We start from the raw sequence: 27,618 nt of genomic DNA, 5'->3' as shown, positions 1-27,618 counted from the left end.
AACATTTGCGTTAGTTTCTCTGGTGGCTTACATAAGAATGGTCCCTATGGGTGTGAAGTCTTGGTCATTAGTGGGTGGAACTCTGAGAACTATTTGAAGTTGTTGGAGGAAGTGAGTCACTGGGGGTGGGCTTTGGAGTTTTTAAATTCCTGCCATTCCTACTTAGCTCTCTCACCCTCTCTGCCTCACGTCTGTGGGCCCGATGTGAACTCTAGCCAGCCTGTTGCCATGTTCCCTGACATGATGGTCATGGACTTTAACCCCGCCCCACCTCCACCACCACGGGTACCCAAATCAAATGCTTTGTTTTACAATTGCCTTGGTCATGGTGTTTTCTTGTGGGAATAGAAAGCTAACCAAGACAGTTTCCAAATGTCTAAGCATGTCAGATACTCCATTAGTGTCTTGCCTGTACACTGCATGCCCTACGCTTGCCTTCTTCTAATCTCATCAGGACACGTTGTATCTTGATCCTTGGCACAGCTTCCATTCCAAACATTCCATTCTAAGCTTCTGTTCCATGCCTGAGATCTCGTCTGTCTTTCTCCTGTTTTCCAGAGCCCATCACATAGCGGACTGTTTATAGACAGTGAAGATGACAGCATTTTTGATTCCTTACTTATCTGAATGATACCTTCATTTGATTTCCACTTTTTTTTTGAGTCTGGGTCTTGTTAGGATTTGATCTGGCCTCAAGTGACTCTCTGTCCATCCTTTTCTATGTGGTAAAATTACAGTTAATGACACCAGCCCCGGCTTCTTCTCACCTTTATTAATATTGGAGATGTTATAAAATTCTAGGTTAATAATCATTTTGCCCAGGTAAAAATATTTGTTATGTATATATGTATTGTGCCTGTGCATGCACACACATGCTTTCATAGGTACATGTATGTACAATGCCTGTGAATACCAAAAAAGGGCACCAGATCCCCTGGAACTGGAGGTACAAATGGTTGTGAGGTACCAAGCTTGGGTCTTCTGGAAGAATAGTCAGTCCTCTATCCTGTTGAGCCTCTCTAGTTCCTGGAAGTTCTTTAGGACCCACTGGCCTATTCTCCTGTATTGATAGTGCTGTTCTCTCTCCTGATCCATGTTTATCCTCTTGTTGAAAGATTTTAAAACCTGGTTTTCTCTTCTGTCCTGAGATAACAGAAAGGTGGGCCTTTAATGCAATTCCTTTTCTTTTATTGTGGCAACTAGAACTAGTTAGTCTGGGCAAGCTCATTTAGTTCTGTGAAGTTTCGTTGCATTTATTTCATAATTAGATACCATCCACACATTTCCTTTTCTCATACATCCTGGTTTTTTTCCTTTCATATTCTTTATTACTCAGACGTTGAACTACTTGGCATGACTTTTTAATTTCCTTAATTTGTGTGTCTGTGTCTCTGTTTCTTGGCATGTCTTCCCTGATTTGTTTTCAGCATATGACCACAATTTATTTCTCTTGGAACTGTCTCTGTGGAAATTTCCCAAGGCCTCTATTGAAGAGGAGCTCACAAGGGGAGGTCTGCATTGCTCCTGCTGGTGCTGTGCACTACTGTAAACGCCAGACCACTTGGAAATTCTCGCCATAATGATTTTAGGAAGAAGAGATGCTAAAGCTTTCAGAAGTGAATAAAACTCAGATTTCAGGCAAAGTATTAAAAATGCACAGTTCGAGGTTATGAATTCAAATAGTTAAAAGGACAAAGAGAGCTTCTGCAGGTTCCTCGTTTGCAAATAATTTTAACTGCAGAACACAAGGGTACCAGTACTTTAAAAACTCCCTTAGTTGCCAATATGGGGACTCCAGCTTTATGTCGGGGCTTTCTGTTAGACTTTGAACTTTGAGTAAGTCTGGCATGCTGTTTCCTAGGCTGGCTACACTGGTAGCCAGGCCACAGTGCTTCAGCTCAGTGCTCAGCTAGAAATGTGGTAACACGACTGGACACAGGGTTGAATCTAGAATGTTCCCCTTTTTCCTTTTGTTGCCTCTTTCTGTTTCTGGTAGGGAAAAAAAAAAGTCTCTGAATGTGAAGTTGTAGCTGTTCTATTAATGTAATTATTTTCTCTTTCCCTTTGCATGAATGCCCAATAGTGAGATATAAAAATTTACACTGCATACAAACCTAAACTCCCACTAAATGAAAAATAAAAATTCTAAGACTAAGAAAATGCAATCACATTTATATATCCTTTTAAAGATGTGAGGCATAAAGTTTTACCATTAGTGTCTAGGAAAGGGATACTATTGGAAGAAAGAAGAAAAGTCTTTAAGTATTGAGAAGGAAACTCGATTCTACCTAGATTTTGGAAGAGGGGTAAGGAGGAAAGGGCTGGGGCTGGAAACAGATGGCTCAGTGGTGGAGAGAGCATACTGCTTTTGCAGAGGGTTTGGTTCCCAGCACTCACAAGCACTCAAAACTGTCTATAATTCAAGTTCCAAGGAATATACCCTCTTCTGGCCTCCAAGGGCACCAAGGCATGTATAGATGCAGGCAAAAACTTGTACCATAAAATAAAAATGAATAAAAAATATAAAAAAAGAAAAATCTCAAAAAACCCAAAACAAAGCAAAAACAAAAAATAGGGAAGTCTAGTTTAGTTCAGGTTTCCGGGCTGAATTAACTAAGTCGCTGTGGTAACCTAGAAAGAACAGGTTTAGAAACGAAGTTCGATATAGGGCAGGCTATATTGGAAGAGAAGAATGAAACCTTGGTGAATTTTTCGGCAGGCACTGAGTGGCCATACGGTCAGGGCCTCATGAATATGCATTCACTGCTGAACCCCCGCGGCCAGTTGGATTCCAGCGTCTAGGTCACCTGGGTTTCCTTTCGCCAGGTGCTGTGGGCCGGAGCAGTAAGAGTGACAGCAGCCTCCAAGTCAGCGATTGGTTAGTAGGCTCCATAAAAGGTCTAACTCAGCCGCGGAGATAGCCCTTAGAATTTGAACTGGATATTTAGCAAGCCACTTTTGTATTGGTCCGTAAAGAAATAGAAATAAGAGGACAACTATAATTGCTGTAGTCGTGGGGGCGGGACTAGCAGGACATACCCTACGTGGATTGGACCTGGAGATTTTGACGTCATTCGGGAGGCGTGACCAGGTCTAATAAAGCCGAGAGTCGGCGCTGCACCTGCAGTAGGTTCCAGCGCAGTTAGAGTTCCGGGTGTTGCGTGTGAGGCGGAGCTCGGCAGTTCCGTCTACTTCAGCCGCAGCGTCTCCCTGCCAGTCTCGTTGCATTCTCCAGAGAGGGGACGGACCTCAACTTCCTCTTTCAGAAAAATGTGAGTTGACTCTGGTCTAGGCTCCTCGACACCTTTTTACTGACTCTCCCCCGCAGTGTCCGACTCTGCGGGACGGAAAATGGCGCATTGCAGCAGCTGCGGCGACGCCGGGAACCACCACCTCGCGCCGCCCCCAGACCGGGCCACCCCGGAATGCGGGCGGTGCTCCATCCCGCACCAGCTGCAGCTGGCATTTCACGGCAGGGAGAGGGCGCGGGGGTCCCACGTTCATTGCATCCTCCCCTCTTGTCTTTATATTGTGGAACCCCAAAGGGGAAAAAGTGGGGGAGGTAATAGATTCAGACAGGGTACTCAGAGACCCTCTCCTGTTTGGCAGACTCTCTTAAAGCCAGAAGACTTACATTACAGTGCACCTGTCCATTCTTGACTTGGGTTGCCTGCAGTCTCTGGATTTGTGTATGCCCCTCACCCAGAGTGTGATGTATTTGCCTCATGGCTGTGGGCAAAGCTGCAGAAACTTACTTGCTAGTTCTGTGGCGCCTTGTGAGCAGCTTCAGAAAGTCTCAGGGGACAGAGATCCTAATACAGCCCTTTATGCTAAGGTGATTCCCAGTGATCGAGTCCTAGCCAAATATTGGGGGAGAAAAGGGAGAACGGTGAATTTTTCTTTTTATCCAAAACACATAGTTAAGTCTTTAGCTGTTTTCGGCATCATCCCCTTTTGAAGATCTGTGGCTAGATCAATTAAGAACTTCTCTTTAGGATCATGTACACACAATGAATTTTCTTGCTTTCCATGTATTATCTGGATCTCTTGCCTGGTACTAGATGTGTGTTCTCTCTATCTCTCTCTCTGTCTCTCTCTTCTTCTCTCTCTCCCTGCCCCTCCCTTCCCTCCCTGTCGATCTCACCTTTGTTTGGCTTTTCCACATAGGGTTTCTCTGCATAGCCCTGGCTGTCTCAGAATTCCCTCTATAGACAAGGCTAGCCGTGAACTCAGAGATCCACCTGCCCCTGCCTTCCAAAGGCTGAGATTAAAGGTGGGCACCACCATACTCTGCTGGTGTTGCTCCTCTTGATAGGGTGAGGGAATATTACATAAGGATTGTAACTCCCTGGATAAGTTAGGGTGGAGTGTTTCTACCTCCCTACAAATAGTAAAGTGAGTCGCTAAAGCTTTTCAGTCATTTTACCTGTGTCATTGAGTTCTATGGTTTTAGCATTCTGTGCAATTTTTACAAGCCCATAGGTCTAGATGTGTGGGGTTGGGGGAAGGGTCCATCTTAGCTGACTGGCTGCAGGTAGTTTCATGTGTGATGTTTGGAAGCAGGTGGAGAAAGCATGGTGGCTAGCAGGGAATCACGAGGTCTCTGACCTTAATCTTGTCATTGGTGCCACCATCCTGGACTCCTTCCAACACTAGCTGCTACCAACTCATTGAAATCCCTGCCTCTGGTTAGAACTAGATTGCTTAGCTAGCTCGTAGCAGTGCAGATCCTGTGTCTCCCGTGGCTTTGCATCTTCCTCCATGTCTAGGAAGAAAATGGGGAAAGTGACCCTTTAAGTGGAATCTGCTAATTAGAGTCTTTCTGAGGGGCTATTACATTTTGTCTAGAACATTTCACTTAGTTATGAAAAAGAAGATTCTACATATTAATTCTGTTGTAATTAATCAAAGAATTTACTTTTTCAGCAGCTTTCTGGTGGCTTTACTGTACTTATTCTTGGACTTTTCTAGCATAGTTTTTTTCTTTTTTTTTCTTTTTTTTTTAGCATTTAAGAAATTTCTATTCTCCATCAAATTTTAGATTTCTCTCTTTACCTTGCTTATGTGACCCCCACCATGGCAGGAAAAAAAAAAAAAGAATAAAACTTCTGTAGATTTAATTCTGGGTGTTCATTAGCTGGTGGATACCAGAGAGAAGTTTATCTTCAAGATACAACATTTGCTTTAACCCTTGCAGATGGGAGGCAGAGGAAGGTGGATCTGTATTTCAGGCTAGCCTGGTCTACATAGGGAGTTCCAGGACAGCCAGGGCTTCGTGAGACTCATCTCAAAACAAAACAAAAAATCCCAAATCCATTCTGCATTGTTCCTGTCTGAGGCCATGGGAACGCCTTGCCCTTGGCGGTGCTGAAAGAGAGACTGGTCCTTATGTATAGTAGTGTGGTTCAAGCTCTCTTTTCTGACAGGGGACGAGGAGACGTTTTGCTCACTCTGAAGAAGAGTGAGCAGAATGTGCTGCTTGCACACTGAGGACTGTTTCGCTTCTGGTCTGTGTTTTAGAACAATTAGTATAATTGCTTTAGGTCTCAACTCAGATTCAATTTAAATGAAACTCCTATCTTCTCCGTCAAGAACAACACAAACAGCCCTGATCCACTCCCCTCTATAGACTTTGCTTTTGGTGATTTTCCATACTGTTTTTGCAGCAGCTGTAATGTACCAGTTACAGTGTGAAACATAGCTGGGAACCAGACCCCTCAACCCCATAAGGAGGACCATATTTAAATTCAGAGTTCAAGCATGCCATTTAGTGATTCCTACAAAATTCTCTTTTCCTGGATTGGGATGCCCCATTTTATTTCACAGGAAGAGCTGCTAATGGCCAGGCAAATTCCATTTAGGTCCAGGCTGGCATATCTGTTCCTGTGGCCATTGTGCCAGAGGATGTTGTGGAGTTTGCATCTCAGTACTTGGGGATGGCTGAGGCACTAAAACGCCTTCCATCCTTCAACATTTGCTTTGGAGTGTGAGCCGAGGACACATGTGGTTCTTTTCTTGCCTCAGTTACTTTGTGGACTCTTTGCTTTTCTCCACAGGTCTGCTCCAGCTCAGCCACCTGCTGAAGGGACAGAAGGGGCTGCTCCCGGTGGGGGTCCTCCTGGTCCTCCTCCCAATATGACCAGTAACAGACGATTACAGCAAACCCAGGCACAAGTGGAGGAGGTAAGCACCTGGCACACTCCGTGAGTGACTACGTCGAGAATCAGCTTACCTGTCTTCCTGCTTTTTATACATGAAAGGCTTTGGCGGGCAGAGCATCCCATGGATTCACAGGCCCTGGCTTGTGATCTCCAGGCATATTCATTTTCTCTATCTCTGGGGAAGAAATCTCAGCATCTTCATTTCTGCAATCTCCTCAGGTGGTGGACATCATGCGTGTGAATGTGGACAAGGTCCTGGAGAGGGATCAGAAGTTGTCAGAGCTGGATGACCGAGCTGACGCCTTGCAGGCTGGAGCGTCACAGTTTGAGAGCAGTGCTGCCAAGCTAAAAAGGAAGTATTGGTGGAAAAACTGCAAGGTGAGATCCCTGCCCTCTCTAGCTTTTCCTGCCTCGCTCTTGGGAGGCAGGAGAACCAGACTCTGTAATCTGGAAGCCTCCTTGATATGTATTACCGGTTTTGGCCACCAGGGTAGGCTAGAGTATTCAGAACCACTGAGAAAGCCCTATGTAGAGGAATTTAGAATTTAGACTAGTGAGGCGGCTTTTCCCATTAAGTGTCTTCTGCAGAAATCCTTACCTGGCTCTTTTCCTCAGACCCCCAGCAGACATACATTGGCTCAGCATATGTATTTAAATACCCACAACTTCTGTAACCTCAGCAGATACTTTACAAAGTTTTCCACTCCATTGGAATGCCAAGGGGAAAAAAAAAAAGAACAGGCGAGAGAAAGTAAACAGCATGAGGTTGCAGGTTCTATGCTCCTGAGGTTATGATCCTACAGGAGACAGAGGCCTGTGGGCGACCTCCATCTCTGGTCCTGATTGTCTTCCTCCTTCCTGAGTGCACGGGCTAAGGCTCTGTCCCTGTTTCCTCAGATGATGATCATGCTGGGAGCTATCTGTGCCATCATCGTGGTAGTAATTGTAAGTAAGTATCGCTGAGGTTACTGATGGGGTGAAGAGGTGGGAAGGTCCTGGAGTCTTCTCCCAACCCTGCCTGCCTGCCTGCCTGCCTGGGGAGTGGGGCTGCTCTGCAGAGGTACGGAGACGCTGATGGGGGGATCTTCACCTGGTCTGGGAGGGAGGGAAGGAGGAAGAGAGGGAGGGCAAAAACAAGGATATTCCTTGATGGACAGGCTTCCCCCCTGCAAAGAATTATGGGAGATTGCCCCTTCTGCTGAGGAGGTGGGGTTGTGCTGTTTGTCACTGGCTTGGGTCCAAGGGAGACCTTGGGGCTGGGGTGCCTGTTACTGAGACCTGAATGTCTAGGGATGTGCTGTAACTTGCCCTCTTGTTCTCTCCTGTCTCTTTTTTTCTTCTCCGTCTGGGACTTCCTGGTTCCTGTGTCCAGTCTACTTTTTTACTTGAGAATGTGCCATCCCTTCCCTGTTCTCCATTGCCATCCAAGCTCACATTTCCCCTCTGTTTGCTCTCTCAACAAACTCCCCCATCTTTCATTCTCCATCCTGGCCCAGGCTTCTCCATCATCCGTCCTTCCTTTTTGGTTGCATTCATTTGCATTCTTCCTCAAAACTAGAAATGCTGCTCGTGGTACGGTCCTGACACCACTACCCGAAGAGAGAATAGCGGGCCCTGGAGCTTAAAAGAATTGTGGCCAAGGGGAAGAGGGGGCCGGGAATGGCAGAGGTGAAGTGTCTGAGAAGTCAGCATGGCGAGGAGAGGAGAAGGGTATTTGTGCCCATGGTGTCTCCGAGAAAGGCTGGCCTTTGGCAGGAGGGGAGCAAGAATAGTTGGGAAGTAGTAGCTTGCTGCCATGTATATGTTTATGTTTATATCAGTTGGGAACCACTACCTGCTGTCCTCATTTGGAACTTTCCTCTCATACTAGGCCTGTCTTGGGTCCCAGAGGTCTGTTTCAAGACCAACTTCAAATCCCTCTTAGGAAAAAAAAAAATCAAACTTGTTTTTTTTTGTTTTTGTTTTTTTTTTGTAGCTACTGTTTATCTGTCAGTACAAGATTTTCTGTGTCTTTGGGGAACTTTATAGCTTTCCGCTTTGTTCTCCATAGCCCTGGGAAAGAAGTTTCTTTCTGGTGTTAAAAACAGCAAGACACTCTTAACCTTCTTCTAGAAAGTGTCCCACAGGCTTCTGACTAGAAGGAGCTACTATCTCTTCGTGTCGTCTGAAGTATTTGATGTTGCTCATAAAGACACCAAATAATTTCAGGGAATCTGGGGCTTTGAAAATAACAGGCTCTCAGGAACATGCTTTTTGCCATCTCACTAATGAAAGTCCTTCACCTCCCTTGTTGATTCAGAGAAATGAGAGTTAGGGGTTAGACTCCGAGGCTCCCACAGGACGCTTTTCTCTACACTACCCTGTGTGTAAGACAGGGATGTATAGAAGTCCACAGGCTGCACAGCTCAGACTTAGATAGCAGGGTCCAGGCTGTGTTGTGTCGGGTGTGGCACGGGCCAAGCATCCACAGCTGCCTGCCATGCTTGCCTTCGTTCTTTCTCTGCAGCGGCCGTGCGTACCCATCCTGCATCGTCTCCTTCCTTTCGCTCCCTTTGCATGTTCTGTGTGTAGAGTTGGAATGGAACCTGGGGTAGGAGCTGATCAGTCTGTCTCGGGAGCTGCTACGCCTCATGATAGGATGCTGCATGGGATAAAGCCAGGCACTGGGGAGGAGGGCGGGCGGGATCAGGAGGGGAATGTTCTCAGACCTTTATTCCTCTCTCCTCTGGTCCATAAGCAGGAGGAAGTGGGGCTGTGCTAGGCTGGGGTGCCCACTTCCCACGCAGCAGCATTTCATTCTGCAGAACCATCCTTCCTTTCCCTTTCCCCATTTCCCACCTTCCCTTCGTGCTGCCTCAGGGCAGGACTGAAGAGCTGGAAGAAAGCAGTCAGTGTACCCTCCCAGCGTTCCCCGAAGGTCTCCACTATCCTCTGGGCTTCCCTTTGCCTAGTGCAGGGGGGGGTCACCGCTGGAGAAGAACCAACAGTGACCTCGGTGTGTCCCAACTCTGGTGGCCCACCCAGCCCCAGCAGGGGATTATTTCTGGGTTTCTGTCCCTCCAAGGCTTACCAGGCGTCATTGGCTTCATTCTTCTGGGGGTGTTAGTCCTTCTACTTTCTTTCTCACCTTGCCCTGGACCCCCTTCTGTGTCTCTGCAGTGTCTCCCTCCCAGCCATGTGCATGAGCAAATATACAACTAACCCTGGGGTTTGCAGTCAGTTGAAGCCAGGCTTCCCACATCCTCTGTTTGCCATACGATGATGTGGGCTTTCCATCGTGTCTGTCATCACCTCTGTCTCTTTCCTGACCCAGTCTCACAGTTTCTGTATAGTAGTAAGAGTTGTCCTTCCACCAAAGGCATGTGACAGATTTACCAAGCTCATGTATTCTCAACAAAGGCGAAAAATACAAATTCCTACCACAACATGGACTTGGTTGTTGTTTGGGTTGTGCTGGGGACAGGGAGAAGAAGGCGTTGTCCTATGTTGGCTCTAGGCCAGAAGGGCCGATGTGTGTATTCTTTGGTCTTCCTGGAGATAAGTCTCTGTGTTGGCAGCGGAAGTGGTCTGTGTCTTAGCCTTCGTACCTGAAGCAACCAGCCTTGCAGGTGCGGGTGAGAGGAAGTGCTGACAGGAAGCTGAGTGGGCACTGCATGCTGGCAGACACTTGCAGGCTTTCTCAGCCCCTCCACCTGCTTGTCATGTCTTAAGGCTTGCAGCCCGTGCCTCCTTGGTCCTCATACGTGGTTTGCTCCCCTCTTCAGTTTAATTTTTATTTTCTTTGGTTTTTCAGGACAGGGTTTCTAGTGAGCGCCATTGTTCTTAGCTTGTAAGTGAACTCTCCATATGAATTCTTCTGAAATAGCAAGTTCAGCTTAAGATCAACTCCTACCTAGTGTGTGCGTGTTTGTCTGCATGTATGTATTTACACTACACGTGTGCCTGCCATCCAGTTCCCCTGGGACTGTGGTTGCAGGTGAATGTGAGCCACCATGTAGGTGCTGGGAAGCAAATCCAGATCCTCTGCAAGAGCAACCAGTGCTCCAACCACTGGGCCATCTCTCCAGCCCTTCCCCAGCCTTCTTTTAAGACATTGTTCTGTTCCTAACAATGTCTGTAAAAAACTAGCTTCTAAACCCAGAAAAAAAACCTTTTTTTTTGTTTTTGTTTTTTTTTTTGTTTTTGAGATAAGGTTTCTTTTTGTAGCCCTGACTATCTTGGAATGTACTCTGTAGACCAGGCTGTCATCAAACTCAGAGAGATACCCCTGCCTCTGCCTCCGTAGTGCTGGGATTAAAGCATGCACTATTATTCTCAACTTAATTTTTAAAATTTTTATTTAGGGCTGGAGAGATGGCTCAGCAGTTAAGAGCACTTGTTACTCTTGCAGAGGACCTGGGTTCCGTTTATAGCACCGACATGAGGGCTCACAGCTACCCGTGACTCCAGTCCCAGGGGATCTGACACTCTCTTGTACCAGGCACACAGGTGGTGTACATACACACTTGCACACTAAACACTCAACACACATAAAATGATAAAAATAAGTCAATCTAAAGAACTCTCGGAGGACCCATGTCCAGTTTGCAGTACCCACATGGCCACTAACACCTGTGGGAGCTTCAGTGGATCCAGGGCCTCCTCTGACCTCTGCAGGCTTCTGCATGCATGTGGCGCGCGCGCGCGCACACACACACACACACACACACACTTAGACACACGCATATAGAAATATTTTTAAAGATGTATTGGTTTTTATTTTATGTATACCTGTTTTTTCTGCATTTATGTATGGGCACTGCATGCATGCCTAGTGCCCAAGGACGCCAGAAGAGGGTGTTAGATCTCCTGGAATTAGTTACAGATGAGCTACCGTGTGGTTCTGAGAACCAAATCCAGGATGTCTAGAAAAGCAACCAGTGCTGCTCACCGCTGATTGCTATCTCTCCGGCCCTCCGTTTTTTTCTTTGACAATAGACCTCATAGTCCACAGTTTTTATATACTCGGGTGCATTGTGTCTGTAGACATTTCACGGCCGTGAGCACAAGAACCTTTCCTGCAGCTGTGGGACTGTAGCCTAACTCTCCCCAAACTCCTGACAACTGTCTGAAGGTCAGAACCCTAATTTCTGATGACATAACAGTGAGGATGTAGCCCTGGCAGGCCTCTGAGGGCCTCTGCTTCATATCTTGAAACTGCAAGTTGGAGCAGCTAGGAATGGGGACCCAGGGCTCTGTTGGAACCAATGGAGGAAGAGAAGAAAATAGGAAAGCTTTGCTCTGTAGACACAGCACATTTTTATTTTGACAATGTTGGCATTTATGAGTGGGGGCAACCCCTCCCCTCTCCCTCACTTGCCCCTTTGATTTTTTTTAAGAGAATCTTTAAATATTTTTTTGTTTTTGTTTTGTTTTGTTTTGCTTTTTTAGTTTATTTACTTTACATTCCAATATTAGCTCTCTCTCTCCTTCTAGTACCTCCTCGTGAAGAACTGCCCTCCCCCCACCCCATTCCTCCCTTCTCTTCTCCTTTGAGAAGGGAGAGCTCCTTTCTAGGTAACCCTCCCTTGCCTCTGTGCCCCCATTTCTTAACACCTTACAGAGACTGCGTTAGCTTCTGCTCGGATAATTCCGCCTTCTTATCCCTTTTCATCAGCCCAGGGTTCTCTTCTCAATAATACAGGAAGGCAGAGACTTGTACAGACCAGGGCCAGTACCTCACTCCCAGTGTGCTGCCTCCTTCAGGCCCATCTCAGCTCCACACCTCAACAGGGTCCTTTAGGTGGCTAGAACACCACGGTGGGTGAGCAGCTACCCAGAGTGCCTCATAGTCCTGGTGGACCTTGGCGAAGAAGCTGAGAGAAAAACGGAACAATATCATTTTTAATTGGGATAATTCCAAAAGCAGATGTTGGGGGTATGGTAGAAACATCTGGAACTCAGCACAAGGTACTTGGTAGTGGGTTCATCTACACACTCACCTTGCTGTCTATGAAGTCCCAGAAGCAAGAGTGCAGAAAGGAAGAGAATGCTGGCGAAGATGACTCCCAAGGTTCCTCTATGCTCTGTGGGTAAGATGAGCACAAGACCACATGCTGAGCCCCTGCCCTCAGTGCCCTCCCCGTAGGAGGGGAGCTCTGGTCTGGGTGCTGTGCATCCTCACAGAAGGATGTGGGCCCGTGCATGCAGTAACGCCTGTACTTGTTCAAGACTGTCAAATTTATGTTGCTGTTCTGCCTCTTACTGCATCAGGGCTTCGTAGTTCTGAGACGGGGTCTCATGACGTCCAAGCTGACTTTGAACTTCGAGTCCTGCTGTGGCCTTCTAGTGCCGTGATTACAGGCACACCTACTATACCCAACTTACCTCAGGGCATTTGAAAATGGTTTGCAGAAGAGATTGAGGTTATCCCAGTGAGTGACTACCAGCAAATAGCAGAGGAATGATGTGAGCCAAAACAAAAGGCAAGCTTTGGGGAAGCTCTTAAGTCTAGTGAGCAACCAAATAATGTCCTGACCTCTTGGATATTTCACTGTGAGGCACATCCTTCCCTGCCTAAAACTGCAACATTCTGTGGCCTTTGGGATGACATATGTGGCCCGTGGAAAATATGTGGTGCAAACACTTCAGGGCATTCTGCTTGCCCTGTGGTTAGGTTCTCTTTTACTGTATATCGGTAGAGAACCTTGGGCAAACTGCTTGGTGTCAGCAAGTACCAGACTGCTCATCTATAAGATGAGTTCTGGACATGGTGAAGGTGTCCGTAGTCCCATCTATTTGGGAGGCTGAGTAGGAGAGCAGCTTGGCAGAGGAGTCTGAGGCCAGCCTTCTCAGTGAAGACCCATTTTCAAAAATAAATAGCAAGTGTAATGTGTGAGGTCATCCTTAAAAGTTGAGTGTATCGGGGGGAGGAGAGTTGGCTAAGTAATCAAGAGCTCTTGCAGCTCTTGCAGAGGACCTGGGTTCGATTCTTGGCTGGTAGCTGACAAGCATCTGTACCCCCCCAGGGGATCTGGTGCCCTCTTCAGGTCTCCATGGGCATTGCATGCACATGGTGCAATTATATCAGGCAACCCAAACACATAAAATATTAAAAATCAATCAAGAAAGCTGAGCCGGCAATGCTTGGTCATAATAGTGTGCAGATATAATTATCTTGAAGCAGCATTGCCTCTTTTCCTTTTTCTCATACCCTTAGCCAGGTTCCCTAGGTTCTCTGTAGGTTCTTGTGCTATTTGATTTTTACATGACCCATGCTTCCAGTCTTAAGGGCTCCCTTCCTACTGAAATTGAGCTGAGCTCAAGGGTCTGTTTTGGGCCTTCTTCCTTGCCTGCCTCAACTTGTCTCTCCAGCTCCTAGTGGGAAGGAACAGTACTCCTTCACCCCTGACACCTAGCCCAAGTTTACTTATCTTAATATTTGGAGGCTGGGGATTCATAGAGGCGGAGGATGCCACTCTGGGAAAGATAAAGTCAAGAGTGTGCAAAAGGTAGAATTGAGGAAGTGCATGGGCATCAGCACAAAGCCAAAGATGACCCAGAAGCAGGGGAGTCCAAACCTGAATACGGGGGAAGAGAAAGGACACTTCTAGTACCTGTGTTTGGCAAAACCCTCATGCTGACTTCAAGGGGCTCCTCCAGGGAGACGTGGGCAACTTGGCAGATGTAAGTGGCACCTGTGGGGCCTGGCTCAACTGTCACCGTGGAAGAAATGCTGTAGGTTCCCATCATGTTCTGTCTGAGGCTGGAGAAGGAGGCACCAGAGACTTGGGCTGGAATTCCTCCCATCTCCTCTCGAATCCACGTGACCACCACATCCAGAGGATAGTAACCAGCAATGCTGCAGATGAGGGAGGGCAGCGGATCTTTGTTTGCCAAGCTCAGTTGTACTTTGGGGGGAGCTGGAGAAGGAATGAGGGGTAAGATTATAGAGTTATCCAACTAGAGCCTGCAGAGGAGCTCAAAGCCTCATGAGTGAAGGTAGGTTATAGAGACGGAAACTTCTCAATGCTTCAAGATGTTGGGGTGAGGGCTCTACCTGGCCACGGGTTATAAAAGGAAGCATTTGCTGGAACTGGACAACATGCTTTTCTTCCTTCCTTCCCTCCTTTCTTTTTTAAGTAGAGCTGGGAATTCAACCTAGGGTCTTACAAGTACTAGCAAGTACTGTATCATTGAACAACATACCCTGCCCTTTGGTTTTCTCTATCACCTCTGCAAGCCAGTGATTGTTCGTTGTGATCAGAACTGCTCTTTCTGCCTGTCCTTAATTGGCTGCTGTCCCCTCAGGAAGTGCTGGGAACATAACACGAAGATCCTGTGGCCACAGATCTCCAGAGAAAACAGGAATGAAGCATGTAGGACTGTCTTTCCAGTGGGAAAGATGAGAAAACAGAAACCTGTTCTTTCATCCAGAAAGCTGGGAATTGGAAGTGATTGATAGTCTGGTGATCTGCATTATCTGTTGGGCCAGGCCATACCAAGCTCCTCTAACCAGGACTGAAGGCAGCTGGACCCTTACATTATCTGTATAACCAGGGGCTTCCCCCAAGCTCCCCAAACCAGGACCAGAGGTGGCTAATAGCTCAAATGACCTCTGTATTCTCCGTATGACTGAGAACATCTCAGAGCCTTCCCCTAGGCCCTTAAGCTAGTGCAGGTAGCCTATCTCTAGAACCCATTTTCATGGAAGAAATGACATGTACTCTTAAGTCCAGTTTTGATGTAATTACAGGGGAATTGCATTACACCAGGAGTTTTTTTTTTTTTTTTTTTTTTTTTCTCCTCCAAATTACACTGTGTTTAAATCTGTTGGGTATAAACCTCCTTGTATCAGACTTCCCAAGTCTGATCCAGGTTGAAGAAGTCAATCCAAACCAAGGCTTCTTTCTCTTTGTGATTTATTTCCCTGCCTGGACACCCTTTCCCTGTAGGATTCCTTTCAAGGAAATGGTCCAGGTAACTGAAATTACAGAAGGCGAGCCCAGGGATTTTGATTCTGATCTAGTTATTTCTTGGGGGAATTATCTTGGCATTCAGTCAGACTCCTTATCTGATGCCACCTGTGCCTCCAGGATGAAGCCGGTGTTTGGGTTGTGGGAATGCACAGGAAATTCTCTCTGGGTTTTGGTTTGGATTCTAGTCTGGGAAACATTCCCATAGGCATCTTCCTCTTCCTTATCCCATAGGCACCTCCCTCTTCCTTATCCTAGAAAAACCAAGGCCTGACCTTACCCAGGATGTTGAGTGGCATGATCTGTTGAGTTTGGTACAGAGAGGTAGAGATCTGGCAGATGTAGTTCCCCTCATCCTTTAGAGTGAGGTTGGGTAAGGTGAGAGAGGCATCTCCAGCCATGAGTAGCTGCTCAGGCTTCAGTGTAGCGCCCTTGCGCTCAGCCTGCCTCTGCCCCGTCTTCCAACTGTATACCAGCTGGCCACTGCCTTTATGCTGCAGCCGCCACTCCACGCCAGTGAGGTCCAGGCCTGGTGCCATGGAGAAACCGCAGTGCAGGGATACTGAGGACCCCAGCAGGTGATTCATGGTTTGGGTCTCTGATGTCACCTGGAACTCCACTGTAGAGAGAAAAAAGGGGTGACTTATAGACTGTTTCCCTTAAGATCACCTAGCCTCTAAGCTGTGGACAGACAGCTTCTCCAGCTTCCTTCCCAGGACAGTGTTACTGAATGCGTTCATTTCCTCCAGTGGAGTCACAAATGAATGGTGTCCACAAGGGCACCATTGAGAGACTGAACCCATGGTCTTCATGCTTCAGTCTCTCCAGGGCCAGGACTGCAGATGTGTACAACCAAATCCAGCCTTACCAGTCAATTTTTTCCATGAATAAAACTCTATCACGTTCTACATGCACTGGACCCCTTGTTACTGTGACTAGGGCTCCCCAGCCTTGATGTGCTTCTGATTGTTGATGATCAGGAAGCAGAATGGCCTTGACTTTCAGCTATAACTGCATGGGAGCATTTGGGGGTGACGTGTTGTGGTACCTACAGCCTAGTCAGTTCAGCGGGGGCTATCTATTCTAGTGGAGGCAGAGAGGAATATGACGATTGATGAACTCGGTCAGAAATAAGGCTGTGTGGGTGGGCATTTGTCTACAGACTTGAATAAGCGCAAAAAGGCAGAAGCACTAAACCACCCACGGCCTAGGACAGGAAATGCTGGACATCTTTTCTGATGTGGCCAGTCACATTTAGAGAGGGCCTTATAGCCGGTGGGCGTGGTAGTATATGCCTGTGCCCTCAGCTATTGAGAAGGCATGACAGGATCACACGCTCCAGGTCTCCCTGCGCTCTGCTGTAATTGTCTCCCTTTCTCTGGGTGACAATGTGCATAGAAACCATGTCCTCATGTGTTGCTTCTCCACAATAGCCCAGGGAGATAAAATCGCCTCCACTTTGGAGGTCTATGGGGTACCCCAGGAGGACCTACATGATTCATTTTTTTCCTTCTATCCCGTGGCTCTCACCACAAAACAGAGCAAAACCAAAAATCAACCAAACCAAAGAAAACAAACCAAAGGCAACTCTTGGGGCTACTGAGATGGTACAGTGGGTAAACATGCTTGCTGCCAAACCTGGGGAAGTACTTCAGTCCCTGGAACCCACATGGTAGATCCTACAAGTTGTCCTCTGATTTCTACCTGTGTGCTGTGGCATGTGCACAAATGTGCGTTCATGTGTATGCGCACGCGCACACACACACACACACACACACACACACACACGCACTATACAAAACTTTCCTTGTGCTACTGCATTTTTGTTTTCTCACCTTCAGTCCTCACCGTACCCTGGGGGGTCAGGGGTAGGTTCAGTGTAGGGTGCCAGGCAGATCCAGCTTTAGCATCTCTTAACGTCTTCATCACTATGGAGACACTGGGTCCCCCTCTAGATACCTGCATGTTGCTGATGAACCAATGTGCTTTCTCAAAAGTGGCCTCTTGTGTGGCCTGGAGGAAATACCGGGAGATCTCACAGGTCACCGCCTTCCCACTGCAGTCAGCATGGAGCAAAGCCTCTGCCTGGGGAATCTGTACCGAGTCCACTGGGGAGAAGGGGAGCACATAGGAGTGACATTGAATAGACAAAGCCAGGCAGACAGGACTGGGAACTGGGCTGTCCCCGTGGAGGAAGCCTAGGATGGGGAGCGTTTACCTGAGGCCTCGAAGATGATGGGTGAATCATGGTTGGCCTCTGTGCCCCCTTGGAAATCTGTGATGCCTTCCAGGGAGCCATCATCTAGAACTGGTACCTGCTTCAACACAAGCAAGGCCCTCTCCCTGTCCTCGCTGCTGCCAAAACCCCCTCGGTGCCTGTCTTCTGTCACCAAGAAGCAGTCTAAGACGATGTCTGTGGCCTGCCACTGTCTTTCTGCTGTGGGGGGTGCTGTGTGGGGATCTGCAGAGAAATCGAAACAAGCACCCTCTTCTTCCACATTTGCTTCCCCCCCTTCACCAAACTGTGGGCTGATCAGCAGGTAAAGTTGCCTTCTGGGTCCTGCTGACTTGGTGCCAACACCATCTATAAACCCAGCTTCTGGGGAGGCACCTGATATCCAGGCAGCTATTCTGAGTGATTTCAACTAGATCTGTCCTGCTCAAAGCCAGAGAGACTTACACTTTTATATTTCTGGACTTCAACTGTGGGATACAAGGACATTTCTTGAAAGAAATTCTCAGGTTAAAAATAAGGGGAAAGGGCTGGAGAGATGGCTCAGTGGTTAAGAGCACTGACTGCTCTTCCAGAGGTCCTGAGTTCAATTCCCAGCAACCACATGGTGGGTCACAACCGTCTGTAATGGGATCTGATGCCCTCTTCCGGTGTGTCTGAAGACAGTTATAATGCACTCATAAAATAAATAAACAAATTTTAAAAATTAAAGGGGGGGTGATACTGTCACAGGGGAGAGGAGCTGAGGTACTTGCTGTTCCTTGAGATATTGACAACCATTTTCTCATTACCCAACCTTCCCAGAGGCTTCTGCTTTCTGCTATAGCTGCACCCACCAGGAGTCACCTCCCAAGTGATTACTTATCCTGGGGAGCCCCTTCCTCTTCTAAGAATTCAGTTTAGGGCAGTGAGCTCTCCCACAGAACAGGTAACACCTTGCCCTTCCACAGAGGAAGCTTCTCTTTTCTCTGCGTTGTGTTGTACCTCTCTACAAATTGGTTCCTCACATTGTAAGCGCCACACTCATTTGTGTGTGTGTGGGGGGGGGCGGCTTGGTAGACAAGCCGCTGTTCTGAGTAGGTGGCTTCCTGGGGCTCCTTTAGCTCAGCGCTTCCTCCCCACTCCCCCAGGCCGCAGCCAAGTCTTGGCACTCACCAGTCCCTGCGGCCCCAGAGACAGCCAAACAGAGCAGCAGACACCAGCTGGGCTCCCAGCCCATGGAGGCTAATGGGAGCTACTCTCAGGCACTTCCTTGCTGGCTGCCTTCGCCACAGTTCCCCTGCTAGAGATCTCTGGTTGAAGAGGGGGTTCTTTGAGCACCCTACCCTCACTTAACAGAAACCAGTGGTTTCTGTTCTCTTACTGGTTTCTCTTTCACTTTTACTTCAGCTGCCTCTGTGGCCCGAGGCCAGAGACAGCAGCAACCAGAACCTTGCTCCAGGTTCTCCCTTCTGTCTACCCTGCACCCAAGAAATCCCCAGGTGATTTTAAAACCTGATATGACCACATCAGGTTTCCCATCAGGCCCGGCTATGAGAAGGCTGGAGAGGGGGTGGAGCCAGAAGATAGAGAACCGGGCAATCTGGACCCTTCTTCCTTTCCGTCCATGTGAAATTCTTTTGTTCTGCCCTAGTGACAACTTCCTGTTCATATTCATGATACCACGGATGAGATGAGGTGTGGCCTGGTTGTGGGATTGGAGTTTCAGGAGGCTGGACAGCTACAACACGAAGTCTCACTTGACATTGTATTTGTGTGTATGTGGTGTATACAGATTGGGGAGTGAGTATGCCCAGCCATGCCTTTGTGTGGAGGTTCACTGAGGGCACTCTGTTACTTCACCTTGTTCTTCAGAGACGGGATCTCTCTCCGAACCTGGAACTGTTTGGTGGCCAACAAGCCCGTGATCTCCTGCTGTCTCCACTCCAAGCCCCGCCCTTGCCACGCCCCTAACCCCTAGAATTACCAGCACACCGGGCCACACTGAAGGGTTTGTTTCATGTGCAGGTGTGGGTATTTGAAGTTAGCGTTCACACTTCATGCCTTATTCCCAGCCCCCTGTCACCCTTCTTTTTCTTCTTCCACTTCTCCCCGCCCCCCCCCCCCCCAATTTTGTAGGAAGGGAAATAGCACCCAGAGCTTCGATAGCCATCTTGTTACTAGAGTCCCTGGGCCATGAGGCCTGGCTCTGGGTTCCAGTGTTTGTTTACATTGAGAGAAGAGAACAATGTGAATAGAAGCAGAAAAATGAATTTATTTATCACGTTAGCTCCACTGAGAGAAAGCCTCGGTCTCAGCTTTCCCACAGCACCATCACAACTTACAGGGAAGACAGATCCAAGGCCAGGAAGTCTGGGCATCTGCAGCTAGGCCATCTGGCACCAGGGCACCTGCTGGTGTGTCCTGGGTTTGTAGGTGCCAGAGGGCATCAAAGGTGTCAGATCCTCTGAAACCAGTTACAGCTGGTTTTGTTCCATCTGAAAGTACTGGGAATTCAGCTCTGGTCCTCTGGAAGAGCAGCACTATGAACCCCACTGCCAAGCCACCGTTGGAGCCCTTGTTGGGGCAATTTCACCCCCTGCTTGTAATTTTGCCAGTTGGAAGGCTTTAATTAGAGTTAACCGTGTTTTACAGCTAGAGCCTGAGTCTCCCCCTGCTGGACCACACGCTGGGATCCTGCTCTTGTCCCTGGTGGTCTCAGAAGGGCAATCTGTCTAATATACACAGGAAATGGTTCTGATGATGATGGGGGGGTGGGGAGCAGACCACCACCCAGGTTTCTCTGGATGCTGCCTCCGTGGAAATCCCCATCCCGGCCCCTAGCACCAGATCAAGGGTAGGCAGCAGGCTCAGGTTTTCGGTAGTCTTCCTGGATAGGGATGGTACTGCCCTCCTCCTCCCTGGGGCAGCTGTAAGGACAAAGCTCTTCAGGCACTGCCTGGCTGTCTTCATCTGTGGAAAGGCAATTAATTAGTCAAGGGTTGGTTAGTAGTGGAGAGAAGAGAGGTGAAGGTGAGAGGTGGAAAGTCCAAGTGGGGGGCTGGGGAGTAGGGGAGCTGGGGGAGCCTGTGGGAAGGACACTTGAGGAGCCAGAGGAGGTGGGTGAAATTGGGATGGGGGCTTTAGGTGTGAGCAGCAGAGCTGAGAGGGCAGGAGGGAAGGCCTGTGTCTTACTTGGTCCATGATTTCTTCTTTGATGGAAGAACAAGATTCCGCCCAGGACGAAGACAAGAAACATGCTGGAGAAGGTCACAAAGATCCGGATACAGTCTGTGCTGCACAGGGGTCTTTGGGCTGTGATTGGCAAAAGCACCCAAGAGGCTTTGAAGGAGCATCAGACCCTGGACCCCTCAGCCCCGTCGGTCCTTCTCCCGAGTCACCCCCTGTTGGACCAGTTCCCTCTCCTGATCTCTAACTAGATTCTGCTTCCCCCTCCTTTACCTCCAGCTCTGTCTGTCTGTCTGTCTTTCTTCCTCCTTTTGTGCTTAATGAGTGCATGTAGGAGTTCATGCAGAGCCCAGCTTAGCCCCTTGAGACAGGGTTCCTCTCTGACCTAGAAACTTGACTGTTTTAGCTGTGCTGGCTCTGCCTCTAAGTGTGCAGATTTGTGCTTCGTACTCAGTTTCTTTCTGCGGCCCTGGGTATTACGTCACACCTGCACAGTAAATATGGTTACCCACTGGACTTCCTCCCCAGCTCTACACTCCTCTCCCTCATCCAGTGCTTTGGGGTTTCCCGGTGGTGGCTGTTCTTTTGGCCTCTTTCCTCTGTGCTTTCTCTGTGGGGTGAGGACTAGAAAGACCACTCACATGACCGGTGGCTGTAGACAGTTGAGTCGGAAAGCTGCCTGTGCCACGAGAGCATCTCTGGAAGAAACAGACAGAATGAGCCACAGCAGGAAGCCCCTCAGGGTGTCTCGGGGCTGAAAGCCTGTGATTTTTGCAGGAGTCAGACAGAAGGAAAACAAGCTGGCCCAGAACCTAGCTGGGGATAAATGCAGAGTGGGCAGTGCTGGGCAGGCAGCCTTTGGCCCCTGAGACACTGCTTAAGGAGCAGCCTGCTACGTACCTGTGACATGAGGAAAGTGGGTGGGTGGTGGCTGTGGGCTCGGGGCCTCGGATGGCTGGCTGGTCAGTGCAGGGTTTAGAGGAGGGTCACACTCTGTACATTCCTGGTCCCTGCACTGCCAGCCCTTGGAACAGGTGCACTCAGCATTGGCAGTGACTGTGCAGTTGCGGATGAGAAAACCTTGGGAGAGAGGAGAGCCAGGAGAAACAGGATACCACAGGTCTTTAGAGACCCAGGGTGTCTACTTGCCCCTGACCCTCTCCTCAGGCCCCTGAGACTCACTCACAGGGTATGAATGTTTTCCAATCCTGGCACCTTACCTACTTCCCCTCTGCTCCTCCCTCGGTGCCACCTGCCCCTCCCCCACTGCCACCTGCCCCTCCCTCGGTGCCACCTGCTGTCTTTCCCAGGCTCAGAAACAGAAACTGAAAGTAGAAGATTGTATGGTTTTTCTTTCCTCTCACTGCTGTTTTGAAGCTTTTCCTTGGCATATCATATACTTCCCACCCCTCAAGACAGGGCTTCTCTGTGTTAACAGTCCTGGCTGTCCTGGAACTCACTCTGTAGACCAGGTTGGCTTCGAACTCGGAACCTGCCTACCTCTGCTTCCCAAATGCTGTGATTAAAGGTGTGTGCCACCACACCTGGCTTATATGAAATTTTTAACACTTGGAAAATAATTCAATTTGGTTAAGGCATGGTGTAATATTTCTGCAGGACTTATCTGAAAGTTCCACCAAAAAAAAAAAAAAAAAAAAAAAAAAAAAAAAAAAAAAGACCTTTGTTGTTAGGTGTTTGCCTCAGCCTAACCATTTGGATGGTCTTGTTACTAGAACTTACTAGCCAGTTGCCTCCACATTCCAGAACATATTCTCTATTAATTTTATTAAAATCAGTTTCTACTTCATATACATATATATGTGTATATAGCAACAGCAATTAAAGAGTTTTTTTTTCCTACACACAAAAAAGTGTCTCACTGGCAACCGTTATTTCAAAGGGACCTCTTTAAATTGTGTTATTCTAGCACACAATAACACAGGCCTCCTGAACTCCCCCCAGCATAGGTGGGAAAGCAGCAGGGGAGTCTGAAAAGAGAGCTTCAGATATGTACATTTGCAAAAAGTAGAAATGTATAAATTAAGAGATATGATAGGTCTAGTTGCTTTTCCCACAAAAAGGTTGCTGTGCTCTGGTTTCTGGCATTATTCCCCCAACTCCAAATTCTGAAGAGCCGACCCGCCAATGTCCACTGTGGGAACACAGGCTGTTCATTGGCTGGGAGTTGCTTTTCCGAAACCTGAGTTTCTGGAACTACTGTATTCCTACCCCACTGTGCTTCCTACATTATATATATATATATTTGTGTGTGTGTGTGTGTGTGTGTGTGTGTACTCAGGGACACAACCGATCTCAGAGGACGTCTTGCAAGTGATTCTTTCCTTCTACCGTGCGGCCCAGAGAATAAACTCAGGTTGCCAGGCTTGGTGGTGGCTGCAAGTGCCATTACCTACTGTGCGTCTCTTTGGCTTTGTTATTTTTTTCTTTGTCTTCTGTGAGACAGGGTCTTGCTTTGTTGTCCAGCCTGGCCTTGAACTCCTGTGATCCAGTGATCCTCCTACCTCAGCCTGCCTTGTAGCTGGGATTACAGACATGCGCAACTGCACAGGAGGCCCCTCACTCTCTTCTTGTCTCAGTCCCATCCATAGAATCCTTCTCACCCATCCCTCAAATTCTGCTTATCTTTCCCAAACACTAGATCTCTTCCCACATCCCCTGCCCAAGGCACACTGTGTTTCAACATGGGCTCCACTTCCCATGAGCCTCGAAGCAACTGAAGCTCTCTGACTCCACAGCCAGCAGCCCCACTGGTCTTGCCTCTCTGGACTCTTTCTCACTGCTGCCTTCCGCACACACGCTGCCCCTCTCACCAGAGTTACAGTGCCTGCAGCTCTCGCAGTGGGGCCGGGTGTGGTAGCCTGGAGAGAAGGAGGTGCCTGGTATACACGGGTCACACTGAGCAGCTGTTCTGTCCCAGTCACAGTCCTTCACAAAGAATGTCCCTGTGAGCAGAGGGTCCAGAGTCAAAGTCCAGGCAAGGTGATGCCTCCAGGTTCTGCAGGGTGCCTGACTTGCTTGAGCTCAGCCTTACCCCAGCACCCCCCTCCCAGCTCTGTGAGGCCCATTCTTACCTGGCTCACACATCTGGCAGCAGAGTCCTCCCCCACTCCTGTAGTGTCTGTCTGGACAGTTGTTTGGGGCCGGGGTAGCTGAGAGCTCTACCAAGGTCCCCAGCATGCAGAGCCAGTAGGGAGGTGGCCATGCCATGGCTTCTGCCCAGGGAGATCTTTTCTGAGCCCCAACTGCTGGTACAGAGTCACTGGTGGCTTCTATGTGCTCTGGGCAGCAGCCACTGCGCCTCCCCTTGGGTGATAAACCGACCTTTGAAGGCAGTTGTAGCTATTTTGGTTTTTTTCTCTCTCTCTCTTTCTCTCAGCAGCCTCCACCCCCTTCTCTTTCCGCACTCTGGAGAGACTATGAAGGGGCAGACCCAGCCCTGCTGCGCTTCAAAGACACATGCCCTCCTTGGGCACCTCTCTCAGTAATGAAGCCAGTGTCTAACCCATGTGCACCTGCTGATTTTCCCAGATAAGCTGCTGCCTGCCCACAGCTGCCTATTGTGTCAAAAGGGATGCCCCATCCATCCCTGGCGGGTGTCCTCTCTCACAGTCCACCCTTTCAGAGATGACCGGAAAGGAGCAGACTGCAGACTGTTTCTGAAGTTCCTAGGGTCAGGTTAGTTTTAGGATCATGGCATCTGCCTAAAACAAGCACCATAAACAGAACAAAACAAAACAAAAAACATTAGAGGTGGGATAACGCAGGTGAGCACGGCAGTTTGGAAGATGGTCTTATATATATCCCAAGGTGGCCTCAAGTTTGCTTTGTAGCTGAGGATGACTTAGAACTACCAGTCTTTCTGCCTCCCTCTCCTGAGTGTTCCTGATGTTATAGGGGTGTGCCACCATGCCACTGCTGCTGAAGGTACAGGGCTGTGGTGCCGTGTTACGTTTATGTGGTGCTGGGAATTGAACCTGGGGCTTTCTGCATCCTGGGCAAACATTAGCATCTATATCCTAGCTTGGACCCAACACATTGCAGCAAAGTTATTACATGTACAAAGGGGAGGAGCCATGACAACCAGCCTTACATAACTGAGGTGTGGTTTTCTGGCCAAACAAGCTCTTCCAACATGGCATATAATTGAGAGCAAGAGTTAGCCACCTCTGTCTCTTTCTGTTTTGTGATATCACCTGCAATTCCCTTTAATCGGTGTGTGTGTGTGTGTGTGTGTGTGTGTGTGTGTGCGTGTGTGTGTGTGTGTGTGTGTGTGCGTGCACTCGTGCATGCACAGTTGCTCATTCATATGGAGGTCAAGGGACAGCCTTGGTTTCATTCCTTAGGTGCATCTATGATGATGATGATGATGATGATGATGATGATATATTATTTTTCACTGACCCGGAACTTGCCTAATAGAGGAGGCTGGATGATCAGCAAACCCTGGGATCCTTCAGCAAAACAAACAAACAAAACAAAACAACCAAAAATCATCGGTTTTGGCAATCAAACTCAGGCCCTTGCACTTTCCTGACTGAGTTTTCCCTCCAGCCTGGTTTCCTTTCTTCTTAATGCCAGCCTGTGACACAGCTGTGACCCCACTGCCTATGGGAACTTTTGCCAACTTTTCTTCTTGACCCAATCTCATTTTTATCCTTCCTTCCTGCTTCTGGCTGGCTTGGCCACTAGTGTCTTCAGGTACCTGAACCATCTCACTTCATGGCCCTGGGCACGTGGGATTGAAAATGGGCGCCTACATGTGTCATCCTAAGCCTTGTGCCCCCCTGGGAGTTCTGAGTTGAGGATGCCGGAGTTGCTACTCTGGAGAAGCATGGGCCGCTGAACCCCCTCCATTCTCTCGGCTGATTTATCTCAAGGACACGTCTCATTTGGGGGCTTCACAGTTGTTTCCATCATGTTGGTGAAATGTCACAGCCCTGTGGTCGCAACTGGGGGATGTTAGATCTGGTTCTCTCTATCTCGTGCTTCAGCTTCCTGTTTCTTCATTTTTTCCACCCCCCTCCATTTCCCCAGCCCCTGCTACGCTCTTCAAGGGTCCACTCAAGCCAGGAGCTACAGTGTGTCGTGTTCAAAGGAAACCACCCTCCACCGCATGCCCAGCAGAGACCCTCACAGCTTTAGAACTGAATTTCCTTCCTCATTCCAGGCTCCAAAATTCTCACCATTAGTTTTAAAGACAGACGTGAGGTGGACGGGGGAGCTGATGGCTGGCCCTGTAGGAATGGATGGGACCCTGGCATTTAAGAACTTTAGAAAGGGGCTGGAGAGATGGCTCAGCAGTTAAGAGCACTGACTGTTCTTCTAGAGGTCCTGAGTTCAATTCCCAGCAACCACATGGTGGCTCACAACCATCTGTAAGGGGATCCAATGCCCTCTTCTGGTGTGTCTGAAGACAGTGATATGATAAAATAAATAAATCTCAAAAAAAAAAAAAAATTTAGAAAGAAAGTTGCTGAAAGAGGGCTTTGAGTGCAGAGAGAACTTAACAACTTGACCAGACCGTGAATTGTGTACTTACCTAAGGGGTTCTACCTTTAGGGTCAAAGCCTGTCTTCTTCCACAGGGGTCAGAGGAGAAACAGAGCCTACCTGTCTTCCCCTGGAGTAATGCTGGTCTTATGTTTTAGATATTGCGGTGGTTTGAATAGATTTGGGCCCCCTAGACTCATGTGCTTGAATGCTTGGCCCAGGGAGTGACACCATTAGGAGGTGTGGCCTTGTCGGAGTAGGTGCAGCCTTTCTGGAGGAAGTGCCTCACTGTGTCGGTGGGCTTTGAGGTCTCCGCCTTTGCTCAGGTTCTGCCCAGTGTGGATGGTAGTCTCCTCCTGGCAGCCTTAGGATCAAGATGTAGAACTCACACCTCCTCCAGCACCATGTCTATCTGTCCACTGCCATGCTTCCTGCCGTGAAGATAATGGACTGAATCTTTGAACCTGTAATCCAGCCCCAATTAAATGTTTTTCTTTCTGAGTTGCCCTGGTCATGGTGTGTCTTCACAGCAATGGAAACCCTAAGACAGATATGAAGAGTACCACACAGGGCTCATAGCCAGAGCAGCGTCACTGTGGGGAGGTGAGCTCGCTTCATCTGGGAAGTACTCCTTTGGTGGCTTCACGGCTAAATAGCAAGTGGGGCCAAGTTAGAATTAGTGGCTCACTAGGCTCAAGTCTCTGAACGCTGTGTCTTATCCTCATGCCCTTCCTTTCTCTCTCTGTCTCCCTCTGTGTGTCTCTACTTTCTAGAAGTGAGAGGACCCACCACACTTTTTCTGCATAAACTTGATGGCACCAGTCAGTCAGAGGTCGACATCTCCGAGACTGTGAACCGAACTAACTCCTTTCTCCTTTGAAGTTGCCTTCTCAGGTACTTCACTGTAACCATGACAACCAACACATCATCGTTCATCTTCACGTTCTCTTTACATTATAAAATTGGAACTCTTAAGCTGGACATGGTCACGCATGTCTATCTGTGGTTCTCGGTCCTCCTGAGCTTCAGTGGGAGGGTTATATAAGTTCAGGAGTTTTAGACCATCCTGGCTAAAACAGTGAGCCCCCCCCCCACACATACACACAAACAATATAACCCCAAACTCCATATCCACTAAACGGTGACACCCCAATCTCCCCTCTCCTTAGCCTTTTGCATGCATATTGACATTTGTATTTTTTTCTTGGAAGAAATGTTTATTTAGTCTTTTGTTCAGGTTTTAATCATCTTGGTCTTAGTTACTGTTTCAGATACTAATCTCTTATTAGAAAATTTTTTTGAAAATATTTAAAAATAATTTTGGGGGACTGGAGAGATGGCTCGGTGGTTAAGAGCAGTGGCTGCTCTTCCAGAGGTCCTGAGTTCAATTCCCAGCAACCACATGGTGGCTCACAACTATCTGTAGCAGGATCTGATGCCCCCTTCTGGTGTGTATGAAGACAGCAACGGTGTACTTGTATATAATAAGTAAATAAATCTTTAAAAAATTATAGTTTAAAAAGGTTTGCTTATTTTATGTGTATGAATTCTTTTTTCTTCTTCTGCCCTGGTAGGAGTGAAGATATCCTTTG

The 27,618-nt window shown here is 48.2% G+C and overlaps 3 protein-coding genes across 5 annotated transcripts; 1 reads left to right on the top strand and 2 right to left on the bottom strand.

The window, feature by feature from the left end:
- Window positions 1–3,074: 3,074 nt before the first annotated feature.
- On the top strand, window positions 3,075–9,572 carry VAMP1 (vesicle associated membrane protein 1). The gene is made up of 5 exons (XM_080914959.1): window positions 3,075–3,272; window positions 6,057–6,183; window positions 6,381–6,539; window positions 7,059–7,110; window positions 7,534–9,572. Coding segments are annotated over exons 1-5 (357 nt in total). The 5' UTR covers window positions 3,075–3,270; the 3' UTR covers window positions 7,551–9,572.
- Window positions 9,573–11,727: 2,155 nt separating this feature from the next.
- Window positions 11,728–18,791, bottom strand: TAPBPL (TAP binding protein like). Its single transcript, XM_080914589.1, has 7 exons — window positions 18,504–18,791; window positions 17,334–17,576; window positions 16,951–17,223; window positions 15,396–15,734; window positions 13,757–14,062; window positions 12,143–12,226; window positions 11,728–12,016 (listed from the first exon to the last, which is right to left on the bottom strand). The coding sequence occupies exons 1-7, from the start codon at window positions 18,565–18,567 to the stop codon at window positions 11,973–11,975; spliced, it is 1,353 nt and encodes a 450-aa protein (XP_080770715.1). The 5' UTR covers window positions 18,568–18,791; the 3' UTR covers window positions 11,728–11,972.
- An 804-nt stretch (window positions 18,792–19,595) lies between these two features.
- CD27 (CD27 molecule) lies at window positions 19,596–23,744 on the bottom strand (the record flags this gene model as incomplete). 3 transcript variants are annotated; one of them, XM_080914035.1, is made up of 6 exons in its annotated part: window positions 19,596–20,300; window positions 20,523–20,642; window positions 21,158–21,214; window positions 21,417–21,596; window positions 23,348–23,479; window positions 23,609–23,744. In XM_080914035.1, 6 exons carry the CDS (start codon window positions 23,742–23,744, stop codon window positions 20,179–20,181), a joined length of 747 nt encoding a protein of 248 aa, XP_080770161.1. In that variant the 3' UTR covers window positions 19,596–20,178. The 3 variants fall into 3 exon arrangements, with proteins under 3 accessions (XP_080770161.1, XP_080770162.1, XP_080770163.1); XM_080914036.1 differs by lacking the exon at window positions 21,417–21,596; XM_080914037.1 differs by lacking the exons at window positions 21,417–21,596; window positions 23,348–23,479.
- Window positions 23,745–27,618: the final 3,874 nt, after the last annotated feature.

The sequence above is a fragment of the Micromys minutus genome (genome assembly GCF_963924665.1).
Source record: "Micromys minutus genome assembly, chromosome: 3".
Taxonomy (NCBI): domain Eukaryota; kingdom Metazoa; phylum Chordata; class Mammalia; order Rodentia; family Muridae; genus Micromys; species Micromys minutus.
Note: the sequence above shows the minus strand (reverse complement) of the source record. Positions and strands in the feature narration are given on the sequence as shown.